We start from the raw sequence: 17,225 nt of genomic DNA, 5'->3' as shown, positions 1-17,225 counted from the left end.
TGGATGAATATTGATTTGAAGGTATCTCCAGAAAGGCGGAACGATTCTCGCTGAAATTAAGCATATATATAGAAAATTGTCTGGAAGATCACATAGGCTACAAATTATCTTTTTTTTTTATTCCGCGCGGCCGGAGTCGCGGGCTACATTTAGTTATTTTTATTTTTAATTGTATCATAACTAGATACATGTTCCGGAAGTAATTCGAATTTGTTTAATGACCATGGCGGCTGATACTATATGCAGATAACGTATTGTAATCAACACCGTCATATGACAGTATTGTAGTAATGACAGTTCTAGGAAACATATCCCCGCAGTACTGTCCAACGTTTAGTATGCGGATACGATAACTACCTTTATACACTAATGAAACATTATTTTTTTTATCACCTTTTTTATCTCTTTTTATGCAAAACTACTACATAAGTATTATATAACTTAATAGCCCCTCTAGTCCGACGCCTACTTCACTGTTTTTCACCATATAATTCCCAACAACAAATACAATGAATTATGATGAATGTGCTTAAGTATATTGTTTTGAATGTGACGTTTCTCGTTTAAAAATGTGGATTAAACTAGATTAATGTAGATTTCTACATAAGTAACAATTTAAAATGGAGGTTCATATTATCTGTTGTATATAATTATCGTATGCATATTTCGGATGGTTTCTTCTATCAAACATTGCCTTGTCTGATTTGTCAAATAAAATAGTTTTAACCATGGTTTTCTTAAATTGTGGTAAAAAACGCCCCAATTATTCACTTTGATGTCGCCGCACATAAGAAGGGTAAGAAAGCATACTTTATTAAAAACAGATTTATTTGCATTCAAGAATCTTTTAAAAATTGTAGACATAAAGAAAAAATATCTGTATCTATATTATAATATTGCGTTTTCGGAAACTCGTTTATATTGTTTTTTTTTCTTGTATACTATTAGATACTATTTTATCGAAGATATTCATGACATCGTTCATTTCCCCAATAGAGATGCGACCAAATTTTCTGAAATTCTTAACTGCAATGGAAGATATCAATTTAAATTTTATAAAAACACAACCAATGACTAAGGTCACACTAGGTTAAGTTCAAGATAAAATGCAAAATTCAATTGTGCTGTTTGAAAAAAGTTATCAATTTAAAAAAAAAAAAGATTCGTTCGCTATGTAATAAATGGTCTATAGTATTAAGTATTAAAAATAAATATTTTATACTACTGGACAGTTACAAACTCTTAGCTTTGTAGTGTATCCTTTAGCTTTGCCGAGTTAGATTTTAAAGCTTCATTATTACTGATTAACATGGGCTATATTTATAACTAGCGCAGCTTTTTTTTAAAAGCAGTTTTGTTTAAACATTTAAATAGCATTTGGAAGTATTAAGATGGAGATTGAATTAAAATATTTACCCCTCCAGCAATTGGGTCTACAATGACAAAACCATTCGTGTCAGCTTTATAATGAACTGAATGTAATACTCCTTCTGTGTCATTATACGAATAAAATCCTTGAACTACGACGTGTTCGTCCATTTGACCAATATTGATACGTCGCCCTGTTTCTTCCCTTAATATACCGTTTGATGTTTCAAACCTAGAAATAATTTTAAACATAATTACATACTTTATAATGTTATGCTTTTGAAAGGATTAAATGTGGCATTATAATTATTATTATATATCTATTCATTTATTTTTCTTATTTCACATATAATATAATACATTTTATGATAAAAATGAGCACTACTGATTGCGGAATTCTATGACTCAAGCAACCAGCGGATACGCGCGGTTTCTAGTATAACCGACCTTTGTATCGAGCCCTTAATCCAACTGTTTAGCTAGAGCTTCTTAAAATATGGTTCGAAGCTCTTTGTTATCAGTCCATTCTTATTATTATTATATAGGTTTTTACTTTGTTATAAACAGGACATATTAAAACAAGATTTAAAAATTAATGATTCTTAACATTAAGCACTGTTATTCACATAGGTAAAAAATAAAAAAAATACCTGAATTTGTAATTACCAAGGCCAATATTTTCATTTTTATATTCTACAATCTTTGCTTCTGCATCCGAAAGGTTTCTAGCGCCAATGCAATATACAGATAAAGTTAAAACAAGTAAAATTAGATACATTTCAACTAATATAATGTAAAAAATTGTTTACTATAAAAATATCACAAACACAACTTGGACGCTCGAAGTGTACGATCAGCATAATTCCGTAATTTCATGACCATAGGCTTTATAGGCTTAACCATATAAATAGCAATTTATGTGTGTAGCAAAATGAGCTAAAATCGTGATATCCCTTTTGGCCTTTTGGCAAGGTAATCACGTTGTATGCCGGTTAGACCTGTTATAGGCTTGTGATGAGAATTATTGCAATATTATATTTTACAAAACAGTAATTTTACAGACTAAAGTTGATTACACGAGGTAACTATGTCCTTTAAGTGGCAAACGAGCAAACAGCCACTTGAATTACCCAAAATAGCGAAGTGTCCGCTACTTACTCTGCTAGCACAGCGACCCAAAGTGGGTGTTGTCCTCCGACACAAGAGATCGTACTTCTAGACTGCTACTAGACACGCGCAATTGCAGATACGTTGTCTTTAATCGATAAAGGAGGAGATGCACACAAAAAGGGAATTTTTCTTCATAACAAAAGAGTGGGAAGGGCAAAGGAAAGGAAAAATTAGGCCTCCGGCGATACAACAAAAATTTATAAATTATAATAAGCGAGAGAACAAAGAAATTCCATAAAAGCTTATCATTCATTCATTTCCTAAATATCTGCAAATAGTTTAAAATACATTCGAAAAAGTTATCGACACCTTTATATAACGTTTTTATACGGGTTATCAGGAAAAGATGCGTAAAACGGTGTACCACAGATTTCTGGGTCGAAAACATGATGATTTAACACAATTTAATAGATTTTATATATTGAAATCATGGTTTTTGTTTGAACTACAACTACTTTTAGTCGCACACCGACAATAAATTAATTATAAGAAGAGCCGAGGATGTTTTTTTAGGATAGCAATGTGTTTATTACATATGCACTATATTTGGTCATCTTCAATGACGAACTATAGTTTTGAATTTCCCGGTTTAGTATACGCGGTTAATGTAGGTGGCTCGATTCATTTTTATTCTCCCCCTACAAGTGGGTAGTTTTATATCCCTCACAGCTACCGTCGGGCGCGGGGCATGGGGGGCCTGCGGGGCCGACGGAAGTAAAACTGAAAGAGTTGCACATCGGACGTGTCGGTCGGTCATATTCTAGCGTATAGTGTCGATAAGTTTACGGTTCCGCGTTCGATATTTATAACGACGCGGCTATAGCGCGCTTACAGGAAGCGGTGTATCGGGTGTATTGGGTACCTTTTAGACTATTTGACTGTGACATAACTGTGATTTAACTCTAATGACCACGACAAGGTGACCAGGCACCTGCAGGCAATAAATGAGACATCGAGTTGGTAAGTGCCACAACAACTATTTACAATATTTCGCCAACCTCTGCAGTAGTCTAACGTTAGTTGTGCCATTAGACTTGAACCCGTCGTGTAAGGCACACAATCCAATGGTGAGGAAAACTGCAAGCCTCAAGTAGGTAGAGCCAGCGCCAAGGGTGGGTTGTTACCTGTCATCTGTCCAATTTTTGGTACATTAAAATGTACGATCGCTAGTATTCTAGCGATCTTTTAAAACATTACAAGTATGTTTCTTTTTTCAAAATATTATATTATAGAATACATTAAAAAAGCTTATTTTTCAATTTTTTGAGTAAAATTTGACAGAAGTTACCTAGATTACAGTTCACAGAGTACTTTGTTTATAAAATTGGGTGTTTTTGGTATATCTGTGGTATATTTAGTGCTACTTTCCACTCTTGATCATACTGATATCTATAGTCAGCAAAAGGCAGTTAGTCTCCCCATTAGTTCGAATACTTATCATAGAACTTGAGAATGTATGTACGTACACTTACCTAGTTCTTTGGGTGGCCGTCTGCTGCACTATATTTAATACTAAGTAGAAAGCATTTAATTATCTTACTAAAATTATAAATGCGAATGTTTAGATGGATGGATGAAGTGATGGATGGATGTTTGTTTGAAGGTTTCTCGAAACGACTCAACGGATCTCGATGAAATTTGGTATACATATAGAATATAGTCTAGAAAAACACATAGGCTACAAATTATTTTTTTAATTCGCTGGCGTCAGCTAGTTCGACTGTAAATCGACTATCTTTTCTCTTATTATCCTATTTGCACTATGCGGCTGTCCGCATGCGACTGGCCGCGTGTTGGACATGTGATTTAACAGCGATAGCGCTTCTGGAGGGTGATTATAAGATAAGTATAAAAATATTGGTTTATTATTTATACCATTAAGTGCTAATATAAAACTTGGTATTTAAAATTATTAGTTTACTTTGAGTTGATTAAGTTGGTGTTGTGTAGTGTCTAATCGTTTATTTGCCCAACAATGACGCAACAACAGAATCTGGGACTCCGGGTATCGGTTCCAGAAAGACCTGAAAAATAAAAATAATTGCTTATACTCGTTATACTGCCAGATTACAGACGATTAATTTTGTGTTTGTTCATTTTTTTTGGAATTATGTTTATTTTTGCTTTATTGATGATTGTGGCCATATTGAAAGAGACCTTGTCTACAGTTATTTACTTAAATTCTACTTATATAGAAATAATAGCTTACATCATCAATTCGTGGTCGAGATGTTGTACTCGTTTTGTAACCATTAGTATCAGCTTTGTAATACACTGTTTGTAAGACTCCATCGACGTCCTTATATGAATAAAATCCTTCGACAGCAATATGCTCGTCAGGCTGTCCGGAATTAATAAGTCGTGCACTTTCTTGTCTTGTTATACCGTTCGATGTTATATATCTAGAAACAAAATAATCTTACTATAAAAATATTATAAATGCGAATCTTTAGATGGATGTTTGAAGGCGGCTCCATGGATATAACTGAAATTTGGCATAGATGTGGAACAGAGTCTGGAAGTACACATAGGCTACTAGTTAAGTTCTTTTTGATTCCTAGTGATCGGAATCGCGGGCGGCAGCTAGTCATGTAATAATCTTATCTAGACAATATTGTACTTAGTAAGGCAATAAAGACGGAGAAAAAGTTTTTTTTACACACGTAATGTGTAATAATACCATATTATATTGTCAGTCTTCTCTTAAAATCAGCTACATTTATTTTACACAAAAGATAAATAATAGCTACTTTTCAGTAGGAGTGTTTTTTCTGGAATATTATTCTTATCAAGTTTTTTCTTACCTAAAAAAGTAGTTTCCGAGCCCATCGTTATCATTTTTGTATTCCACAATCTTCGCTTCTGTGTCCGAAGGAATAGTTGCTTCAATACTAAGTATTAACAAATTTACTAACAGAACGACTCTATACATCTTTAAATTTACAATTTAAATAGCGCAAAATTGAGGAAGATTCTTAGTTATTAAAAAAGTTTATAAAACACAACTTGATTCTGCGCAGGATACTGACTACATAATTTGTATACACGAATATGTTAGACTATTTATGTAGGCCATATTAATACCAGTTTGAAATGTATGTTAATAAATTAAATTTAAACCGTGCAGTTTCTTAGAGATAACCATTTTGATGCACGATGAATTTGTTATAACCTTGCGATATTTTAAATCATTGCATACAATTCCTACGAAAAAAAAAATATCTTTATTGTGCGCGTTTCACTATTATTTACAATACAATTTATTGGTAATATTTAAATTACGGGTCATAACATAAGTTCACGATTTTAAAAAAATGTTTTTCACTCAAAGAAGCAATGATTTTATTGACTATTTTTAAATGACGCGAAGCCGGGTGCCGATGTGACGTGGTCCAGCCGGCGGTTGTAGACGGCAGGCCAAATGATATGCGTCGACATTGTATTTATTATTACCATCTTTACAATCGACAGTAAATTTCTATATGTATGACTCTGTTCGCGTGCATAATGCGTTTATTGTGTTAGTTTATGCATCCATTGTCCTATTTCTTCTCACATTAATCTGTTAAGGGTTTCGTAATTATAATAAAGCTCCATGACATTTATTACAATTGATTCGCATCGTTGTAACAGACGTTGAGAAAGAAAAAACAGACTAATATAAACAATACGATGTCTAAACTTAAGTACCTTAAAACTTTAGCATTGATATTCTGATTACTACCAAAACTTACTTTCATCCCCCCGGATGATGGTTTGTAAGTTTTACACTTACAATTTTTTTCTTTACATTAATTACTTCAAAATAGACGAAACACTTTTAAGTTCGAATAATAAAGCTTACTTTGGAATTTGCGCGTCGCTCCCAAGTTACCTAAAACATTTAAGTGAACTTGTTCTTCATTTTAACGTGGTTATTTATACTGTTAAGTCAGCGAACTGTTAAATGTAAGGGCAAGTATGACGCACATTTGTGCTATAATCGTGTATAACCAGACTGCGGCATTTTAAAACTTCCTGATTTTTTACTCCTGTCCTATAACTTTCGCTTTTCGCTCTACATAGTTAGTTATAAATGTTGTCGTACAATGACCACTACCAACGAATGTAAATATATACATCTTAATCATAAATATCGGTAAAATAAAAGAGCAGGTTTGTTATCTTTTTATTCATTCGACCAACATTAAAAAATAACAAAATGTTTACACGTAAAGCGCATAAAGGAAGTAATTTAACATATGCGTGGATTCGTTCTTGTTTCACAATATGTAAATTATTTTAGTTTCAAGAAAAACCTTAAGTAATTCTTTCTTTATTAACTGCTCGAATTAAGTTCCGGACTTTTATTTGTTTGTATGACGCTGATCTAATACCTATAAAGGTTTTCGGTTTGCAAAACACGAAATTAAACATTACTGGTTACAATTTTATTTCTTTTTTTTTCATGATCTCTTACCTAATTGTTGAGATTATTTTAATATAGAAAATATTATAATTAACCGCAAAACATATTAAATTTATATTGGAAGCTATTTGGGGTCAAGTTCATAAAAAGTACACACATTGACATAAAAAGTTAAGGAAAATAAAAACTTAACAGTAACATCTGCTATTACATCCGTATGCATTTTTTTTTTCATATAAATGTAAAAGACTAGCTGTCGCCCACTATTCCGTCCTCGTGGACTTAATTAGTAGCCAAGAAGAAAACTTAATAAGTAGCCTATGTTTTCATCCAGACTATGTTCTACATCTATGCCAAATTTCAGCAAGATCCGCTTAGCCGTCCTGTAGATAACTTCAAATAAATATCCATCCATCTATCTATCCATCCATCCAAACATTCGCACCTATAATAAATTAATATATGATATAAGTAAGATTCTACTTAAATGCATACTAAATCTTTCGGTCATAGTATTTCTTTTCTGAACACTACTTAATTACTCAGTGTATCACAATCGATTTTGATGTGAATTGTTTTGCAATTTGTATAACTTTTTGTTTTACATAATACGACATTTGACGTCTGTAAAGAACGAAGCGTATTGTTTAACATCGATGCAAAATTAGCCACTCATTCTGGCAATCAATTGATTTATGATGCGTTTTAAAATGGAGAAATATTTGATCACGACACGATCATTATGTAAGATTACGAATGACACTCCGGGGCCAGAGGTAATCAGAATTACTCTTAAAGGTCCCAGCGTTGCATTGGCTTATATAATATCAACGTCCAATCCTTACTAACATTCAAGTCCCAAGCTCTATCTGTCTGTCTGACTGTCACGCTTTCACGCCAAAACTACAGTATCGATTTAAACGTAATTTGGTACACAGATAGTCTAGACCCTTCTTTTTCCAGAGAGGAATGCTTTATGCATACTCCGCGCCCGGGGGTGGGCGACGCGGTAGTTATGTGGGATCCTCCTCCATAGCGGAGGCGTACCCACTTACCTCTCTGTTCCTCCACGCATCGGGACGGGGTCACGGATACGCTTTCGCTCTCGTCCGCGACCCAGATAGTCTAGAGCCTGAGAAAGGGCACAGGTTACTTTTTAACCCTAAAAAATCGTTGTAAAAGGTTGAAAGTGGGCGTGGAATTGTATAAAGAGGAAGTCATTTTAACAATAAGAAGCTTGAAAATTATTATTCAGGCTCTTGATATGATATAAATAATTAAATGTTTTGAAAGTTTTACCCTTTATGGTGCAAAATAACAATATGGAAAAAGGGTTGAAAGTTTGTATGAAAATATGTAAATTTTTTGTAAGTTCAATATGTTTTGTTGTAATGTTTTACAAGTTTAAGTTAAATAATTAGCCTAAATGAAGTATTCAACGCAAACAAAGTAACGGACAAAGCTAGTCAAAAATAACTACAAAATATATTCATAATACAATACAATACAATATCTATTGTTATTCGTACCGGAGTATTGACTACTACCCTTCAACGATTAAATATTCAATTTTCGAAGTCTAACGACTGTCTTTTCCTCAAACCTGTTTAAGTGATATTTAATTGAAACTTTGATAGCATGTTGATGACGTCAGAGAAGATTTTAGACTATTTTTTATTTTACCTTTGACATTCCTATTATTTTTTTATAGTTAAAGCTGCCAAATGATCATGCGGCCTTAGGATTCGGGCAAAGCGAAATGACTATTGTGCATAGACAGAGGCATTTGCATATGCTTTGCCTAACTTTATTCGATAGAGAAAGGAGAGCAAAGAAAGAAAAAATATCCTCATCCCTTCATCCATTTGTTAGTAAAAAAAGTAGGAAGGGGAATATGACTAAAATTTGGCGTCCGGAATAGAATATAAAGGTCATAGGTCTCTTAATATTTTAAATCATATAAGCGAATAAAAAATCATCTTAATAGGGAAATATAAAAAGAAAAAATAACGTATCTCATAATTGCATATACATACAGCGTGTCCCAAAATTGATAGATAAAACAGTACTGGTGAATAGCCAGATCAATAACTACATGGCGAAATATACACATTATAAATTCATTTAAACAAAAAGAGATGTTTTTTTTAGTATTTTTCCCCATGTAGTTATCGATCTGGCTATACACCAGTACCGTTTTATCTTTGAAATTTGGGACACGCTGTATATTATATATACCTAAATATCAAAGTTTGCCTAACCTTGACCTTAACCCACATCATATACAAAATAACTCTTTTAAAATACTGAATCCGATTTTAAATATTCAAAGTCTTACTATTTATAATAATCAGGAGAAATCACATTATAGTAATCATAAGTATAACTGTAGGCATGTGTTTTTAATTAAAATATTTTGGTTACAACAGAGATAAAACAATCCACAACTCTATTACTAATAATAAAACAATCATGCAAAAAACGGTTGAGAAGTTTAATCAAAGTAATTTTCCTTTCTCCAAATTTACTGGTCGATGACAGTCTTTGTGCTATAACTACCTAGCAATCCTAGATCAATGCCTTCTGGGCCTTAGACTCAATCCGCTTATGATGTCCCAATATGCATTCATTAATATAAATAAACTCCATCTTACGGGATAGCTATAAAAAACATTTTATGGTATGAAATTCATATTGAATGTTTGTTTGGTTAGATCTCATTTCGTATCATGTTAAAAGATGGCGCTTTATTGCTTATGTTTGAAATTTTGCTGATTGCCATCTCTGTTCACGTTATACTTAAGAGATGGCGTTGTGTACTATGTCTGAACATCGGCAAACGTTAATGGTATACAGATTGACTAAGTTATCTGACTGAAAAGGATGTAAAATAATAAATAATAAATATCTGCAAGCAATTTAAACTAAAATCGAAAAAAGTAGTTCGTCTCATATTTATTTTCCCCCCTCAAGTGGGTAGTTTTATATCCCTCTTGCTTGGGCTCGCGGGGGCTTGTGCGAGGAAGGCAGTGAGTCGAGGAATACTTGGGGGATAGCATTGGGAGTCGACGGAAGTAAAAAGGAAATAGTTGCACATCAGACTTGTCGGTATTCTAGCGTACAGGATAGATAAGTTTACGGTTCCGTTTGAAACGTATTTTCAAAGATAATAATAGGGATGACGATAACATTTCGTCCATGATGTAGATTTGTTCATCAAAAACCAAAGGTAAGTTTTATATGTCTGTCAAACACTGAACCTCTATAAATTGACTATACGAAGTAGTATTTTGTGCATTTTGGATTTTCGAAAATAGAACGCTGATGGTAGCCGTTCGTAATAGTGTTGTGTATTCGAACATATATAATATATAGTATTAACTGTTAACTTTACATCATGATAAATTAACATCAACGGGCGTGTTAAAATTGTAACGTAGTAAGAGGAGTCACTTGCAAAAAATCGCCTCGTTAATCCTTACTAATATTATAAATGCGAAAGAAACTAGGATGCGAAAGGACATAGGTTACTTTTTAATGCGCAAAAGGGGGTTGGAAATTTGTATCGAACTAACGTCATTTTTACAGATAGAAGCTTGAAACTTATTTTTTCTGTTGTTATTTTGATATAAATAAATATGACATTTAATGTTTGTAAAAAATTTACCCTCAAGGGTGCAAAATAACAATAGGGGATGAAAATTTGCAATAGAGTACATATGTAAGGTTTATGTAAATGTTATGTGAGTTAATACGTTTACTCGTTATGTATGTATAAGTGTTAGTAATGTAAAGAAGCTAGTTTATAGAGATAAATATATATTTACGCCACAATATTGTGGCGATACATGAGGCCGAATTCGAGCGTCTTACCTCCTTTTTCCCTCAAAAGTTCATGAAAGTGGCGCCCTAATGTGAAGCCTGAATTCTGAGTCTGAGTATGAACTAAAGCTAGGCAAAATAATGAATAGTAAATAAAAATTGGTACTATAGAAGACGCAGTAAGGTCAGTGTTTTATTCATAGTAATAAATAAAAACAAAAAAGTATTTTTATTTGAAAATTATATTACTTTAATTAGATCAAAGAAAATAGTATGTAATAAGGACTGAAGGTATAATTTTTGGTGTACATTTTATTGAGGCTAAGACGACGTCGTTAGTTAGATAATAATAAAACAAAAATTTATATTTCAATTGTATTTATAAATCTTATATATTTCTAATAATATAAAATACATCACAGTAACAAATCGCTATACTTAATTATATCATGTTCTAGTAACACTAGAAGGTACGTTGCGTTGATCGGTAGAGGGGGTTTCGTTGAGATCTAACCTCTGAAAGGTTGTTGTTGGAAAACTTGCTGGGGCTGTTGGGGTTGGGATTGAATGAACTGGAGAGCACGGGCGATGGCTTCAGGGATCGGAGGAGGGGTAGGAAGATGAGCGCCCTCAGCACGGAAACCTGCCGAATTAAAAAAAACATTGAAAATCGCAAAAAATTATCACTCCTAGTCCACCCGGCACCACACTGCCTTCGAGGCAGCCGATTTACCTGAATAAAGATTACGATAGCGCGATAAATGCCGTGCAGGATGGGCGAGAATTTGATGAGTCGCCGATAACCATTAATTTAAACATTAAATACATCCAACGCCTACCAAAAAAGTCGATGCAAAAACGTTTTAATATTTTTTTAAAAATTATTATAATAAGTATAGGTTTTTAGGATAGCATAACCATTCCTAGTAGTAATAACACAGGCTGTTTCCTAATAGATGAAACTTAAGTATACTTTACAAGCTCGTATATTAAAAAAAATTATAGATAAATTGATAACCTCCTACTTTTTGAAGTCGGTTAAAAAGGAAGGTGGTCGTTTATGACAAACGAGGTATAATTTTTTAATAAGGTACATTTTGTCTAAAATTAATCTAATAATCTACTTTAAATAATCTTATAAATGTTAGTTTTTAGCGTAATTTAAACTATGCAAATGATTGGTATTCCTTCATGAATAATAATTTTATACGATGAGAAACATTAAATCTTAACGTCTCCATCATGCAGCATTTTAGTACATGACACTCATTTTAAATATTTTGTATTCATTTCACGGCCTATTATCGTCATTACATTTCTGTGACTTTGTACCTAACTATATTATGTAGCATTTAAACTTAATTTCTGTTATTTGTGAAGATTTTAACTATATAATTTTTATATTATTTTTCTTTGCACTCGGACAGTCTTGACTAACAATTAACAACGTAACAAAGTGTACGATAAATGTACAAATTACAATTAATTTATGTTACCATTCTCGTCAGCAATGTAGGAAACGGCAATCGGGATGCCCTCCGGGGATGTGTAGCTGTAAGAACCCTGTGCAACTTGAGCCTCGGCGTCTTTCACTCCGGCGTTCTTCAAGTACCCTTGCTCCTGAGCAGCGATACCGTTTCCAGTTTCGTAGCTGTAAAAATTTAGAGTTTATCACAAAGAACTTGAATTGCTAACATGTCTAGGGAATTAAGTGTTTGTGGGTAAATTAGTCATAAATCTAATAAGACAGCAAAAAAGATCAAATCTAATAAGAGGTCTGAAAATGTTTGGAGCGCTAAGATGTAATTGTTAATCTCTTCAATACAATTCATTGTTCGTGGGACATCATTGTTTTCCGAATTCATACAATTTTGTGACGATTTACGAAACAATACATAACCGCAGTGTCTTAACTAGTTCAATGTTTGTCTTTAACTAACACTTGTACTGTCCGCATTTGGTAATATGGTTTTAAAAAATATTGTTATATAACAAAATTGTTTGCAGGCTCATTAAGTATATTTGCAAAGAAATATGCTTTTTATTGTGAGTTCTTGAATATTTGTCGTTGTAATTGCTCGTGGTTGGCTTTAACATTTTTATATATTGTAAAAATTTTAGCCTTTCCTCAACACAAACTTTAACAATATAAATCTCAGACATATTCGAGCTCGATTTTGCAGTATCTAAGATTTTTTTACTTGCTTTTAGTACATAGGTACATTTTAAGTCTTAAATAAGTAAATACTAAGGTATTTAAGTCCTGACATTTAAATATGACGAAAGCTTATGTATGATGTTCTCTAATTAGAAAATTTTAACGTAAGATGTTACATATAGGTACACTTCTTTCGTAATTAGGGATCGGCAAAGTAAACTCAGACTCCGTTTGACGTTAAATTTCATTATAACGAAGATAAACATTTTTGATATTATTAACATTACAAAATATTCTTTATTAATAAGGTTATTAAATATTAAAATTCGTTTATCATATAATTGTAAACTAATTTATAATATTAGATTTTAAAGGTCAAAGAATTTGCAACACTTTTATGTTGAGTAAATTTCTAAATATGGCTCTAGATCTTGAACTTAATTATAATATTACAATACAATAAATGTTATAAAAGAAACCGGTTTATGTTTATTTTTTTAATCAATGAATGCATCTAGCTTTGGTTTTTGCTAATTTAATAATGAATTGATGTAAAGTAGGCGCACTATTATTAGAATCTATGAAAGATTGTATTGTACATGGCGTATGTAAAAATAAATAAGTAAAATGAAATATATAATCCATCTGTCTTGATACTAAATATCTTTGTCATGTAAAACTGATTTTTTTATTTTAATAACTGAGGATTTTAATATTCCAGTAATTTATCTTTACGGGTAGACCGATTATTTTAGACCGAAACTAAATCGTGAAGATGAAATTGTACAGAATAGCGATAAAAACTTTTTTAAGCTTACGTTAAAAAAAGAGAGAATTTAAAAATATTGCAAAGAGTTTTATAATAATATTACCTGTATTGGTAGGTACCATCGAAATTGACCTCCTGCGTCTGTCTTAAGATAGGGATCTGTTGACCCTGGTACTGTGGCTGTTGGTACTGGAACTGTGGTGCGGCGCTGACCATCGCGACCAGTACTAATAGAGCTGCGAACTGTAATCAAACATGTTAAGAGAATATTAGCAAAATTTTTGTAGTTCGCGTAACGTTAAGAAAGTTACGTATTTGTTTAGTTTGTATATTGCCGTCTTAATTATCGTAAATATTCAGAAAACTATTGTACTTTTCTAAAGCCTCCTTATACGTATATTAGTTTTGTAATTAAAATTAGGAAATTTTTCATTAGCCGATTTGGAATCTAGTTGTTAGGCAGGTTGTAAAATAGGTATAACTATTAGGCAATTTATTTAAAGATGAAAGTACTAAAAATTTGGTTGCAAAAGTGATTTGTTGCCGCGAAGATAAAAGGTCAACGAAACCACCGTAAAAACGAATTGAATAAAATCTTAAAGCATCAACCTTGCTGGCCCAAGATTGGTACACAATAATCATAAAATTTAAATTTTGTTTGTTAACATTCAAATTTATGCACCTTCGGGTCAAACATATCGTGCAATGCGACTCTATTGTAAGGCTCGATTTATAAATTTACTTTAAGGGCCGTTACCATAAGATGAATAAAGTGGAAATTTGAATGAAACGAATTAAAAATACAGAAGAAAGAACATCAAACTGCGATAACTTCCTTATTATAAATGCCTCATTCACAACTTGCAATACAAACTATAATCAACATACAATTTTTTCTTAAAACTGTAACAAGACTAACTTGTAACGCGCAATTAAAACAACACTGATGAATAAAAATGTGTGGGAATGTGTTACAAGGCATATTGCCGTGAATATGGTTTAATTATACAAATGTTTTATAACAATATACAAGCATTGTCTTGAAGATAATAAGATTGCGCTATTATGAATTGGTATTGCAAAATTATGAAGTCAACCAAACCGCACTGGGCCAGCGTGGTTGACTTTGGTCTAATCACCCTTAACTTAGGGTAAGCTCCGAGACCCTCGATGGGGACGTATAGTGAGCTGATGATGATGATTGCAAAATTGTGAACACTAAAATTAAAACAATGAAATATGTAGAAGGAAACAATGGTTTACAGTGATCGAATTAGGCAGCCAAAAAATTGGCATACGATTAAATTTGTTTCACTTTATTTGGTCTCAAAAGTTATAAGGGATGGGACATTTCCTGTTTTTTTACAAATTATTAGAATAAATATAAACCATACACCACTTTTTTATCTACACTGTCACTATTATTTATTGCTTTAGTTTTAAATAAAAACTATAAATTAGGTAAACTCACCGACTTCATATTTGTAATTTTAAATTAATAAAATCAAAAATATATTTTTTAATATTAATGGTGATCCTCGGTGGATGTTTGTGGCGGGAATGATTTTTCAGATCGAACTCCGCGTCTTTTATACTGCGTTGCGCAGGCGCAGCTCTTGAAATTAGAGTACGTCTAGCGCAGGCTCGGCATGGTGAACTTCAAAGTGTTGCCGCCCGCCCGCCCGACGCACGCTCGCTGCATGCTAATATGTACTTTATTATTTAGTGAACTAGAAATGCATCCGACGCTCATTAGTACATTACGAGATAATGAGATTTTTAATAATAGAATAGCTAATTACTGACGTCACTTTTGATGATACCCGTAAATTTTTACTTAATAAGATTTGTAAGGCGATAGTAATTTGGACCCGTAAGATTTCCTTAGTCTTGTCTCGTCTAGTGTATTTAACATTTTTGTAGTTCTTAATCCGCTTTTATTCTCTTTGATACCTTGTTTCTTCACATAGGCTGCAAACAATAAATTTATTGTTGCGGATGTGTAAATTGAACTGTATTCGCATCACATTATTTATCATACATTAACACTTTAGTTATTTAGAATGTTGCGACCTGAACGTAATGCGGTCTTAGGCGTTACTTATTTCAATTTACCTGTCTTCCCTTATTCATTTTTGCAAAAAATAATAAGTCTGAATAAGTTTGACACTTCTGAAATGACTTAATTAGCGTAACGTACGCGGTAAGTGCGGGAGTGTGTGAGTGTCATTGGGGAAATCCATCAATAGTTCACTAAATTAAGCTGATGATTATGAAGGTTTTTCACTATATGAACCTTACACTTCACATGCAATTATGAAAGTACTTGTTACCTATAATTTTCGTATCTAATACTTACATTACTTGTACAATAAATATTGGTTATTTACGTGTCAGTTGAAAAGACTTGCCATGGCTTTGATAGATGATGTTCAGTTAATATACATCTCTTGGCGTACATTGCGCATTTGATGTCAAAAGACCGTCAACGTAAATTATCTAAAGATCACAATATAATTAAGTTCGTCGTACAAATAACCTAATTATCTACTAGGCCGTACCCGATGTTCTATGTTAGAACTGAAGTTCTGTACTCAGAGGGGTATGCAGACCTTAAGGTAATCCATTTTCACGATCTATCCTATGTAAAGGAAAGAGGGAAAACTATTTGTAATTTTGTGGACTGAATATTGCATACGTATCTGAATATTGGTGCCCACGATACAGGTATTGCCTAGTGTGAGCATCACTAGATTACCCAAATTAACCATAAATGGTAACTTAAGTTGAATTTAATTTTTCTGTTATGTCCAATTGTTATGTTAGTTATTGTTTCTCAGTTTAATCTTTATTACCTATACTAAAACTTTTCTTTCTTTCTTTCTATCTGGAAATGAAAGCTGATGATGAAAGGTGACTCAGAAAAGTCTGAAAGTGGTAAAGTCCAGTAAAGAGGATAATTAAATATGTGATAATTTTCTCTTCCGCATTGAGATATATTTTTGCTGTGGTTTTAGTTTTTAGTTGTTTATTTCCAGAATACTTTAATGCTCTGTATTACATTTGCATGCTTTTTTTTACAGAACAAGATGTGTTTGTACGTTATTATGTTATGTTATGTTTCACATTTGTCAGATATTATCATTTAGAGTCCGAATTCCTCGAAATAAAAGATGGTTGTGGTTTTAAACTTTGCGTATTTTATATGGACAAAAGATTTTTTCTCATAGTTATGTTAGTTCACTTTAAATTGACCATCATAAGTCGTGTATATTCATTTTATTTTAATAGTAGTACAACTTTTTAATTTTTGGGATGATCTAGTAACATGCCAAAAATTCATTTAAGATCTAGAATTAGAAAATAAGACTTCAATAATATTCTCAGTCCGATTATAAAACTTTGAAGTTAACAAACATTTGGTTAAATACATTGTTTGCAAGGAATACAATGTTTCATAGCAATTTTGATTCATCATAAGTATACATAATTTGATTGCATTCCCTAAACGTTTTATTCACAAAGGCTAT

At 32.4% G+C, this 17,225-nt stretch overlaps 3 protein-coding genes across 3 annotated transcripts; all 3 read right to left on the bottom strand.

The window, feature by feature from the left end:
• Positions 1 to 904: 904 nt before the first annotated feature.
• On the bottom strand, positions 905 to 3,722 carry LOC106125263 (endocuticle structural glycoprotein SgAbd-5-like). The gene is made up of 3 exons (XM_013322370.1): positions 2,019 to 3,722; positions 1,417 to 1,600; positions 905 to 1,026 (listed from the first exon to the last, which is right to left on the bottom strand). Exons 1-3 carry the CDS (start codon positions 2,144 to 2,146, stop codon positions 982 to 984), a joined length of 357 nt encoding a protein of 118 aa, XP_013177824.1. The 5' UTR covers positions 2,147 to 3,722; the 3' UTR covers positions 905 to 981.
• Positions 3,723 to 4,179: 457 nt separating this feature from the next.
• On the bottom strand, positions 4,180 to 5,571 carry LOC106125260 (endocuticle structural glycoprotein SgAbd-5-like). The gene is made up of 3 exons (XM_013322366.1): positions 5,343 to 5,571; positions 4,748 to 4,940; positions 4,180 to 4,562 (listed from the first exon to the last, which is right to left on the bottom strand). The coding sequence occupies exons 1-3, from the start codon at positions 5,468 to 5,470 to the stop codon at positions 4,500 to 4,502; spliced, it is 384 nt and encodes a 127-aa protein (XP_013177820.1). The 5' UTR covers positions 5,471 to 5,571; the 3' UTR covers positions 4,180 to 4,499.
• A 5,558-nt stretch (positions 5,572 to 11,129) lies between these two features.
• On the bottom strand, positions 11,130 to 15,249 carry CPR32 (cuticular protein RR-1 motif 32). Its single transcript, NM_001312596.1, is given in 4 exon segments — positions 11,130 to 11,411; positions 12,265 to 12,419; positions 13,799 to 13,938; positions 15,167 to 15,249. Coding segments are annotated over 4 exon segments (438 nt in total). The 5' UTR covers positions 15,176 to 15,249; the 3' UTR covers positions 11,130 to 11,277.
• Between the last annotated feature and the right edge of the window lie 1,976 nt (positions 15,250 to 17,225).

The sequence above is a fragment of the Papilio xuthus genome, unplaced genomic scaffold (genome assembly GCF_000836235.2).
Source record: "Papilio xuthus unplaced genomic scaffold, Pxut_1.1 DF825928.1, whole genome shotgun sequence".
Lineage (NCBI taxonomy): Eukaryota > Metazoa > Arthropoda > Insecta > Lepidoptera > Papilionidae > Papilio > Papilio xuthus.
Note: the sequence above shows the minus strand (reverse complement) of the source record. Positions and strands in the feature narration are given on the sequence as shown.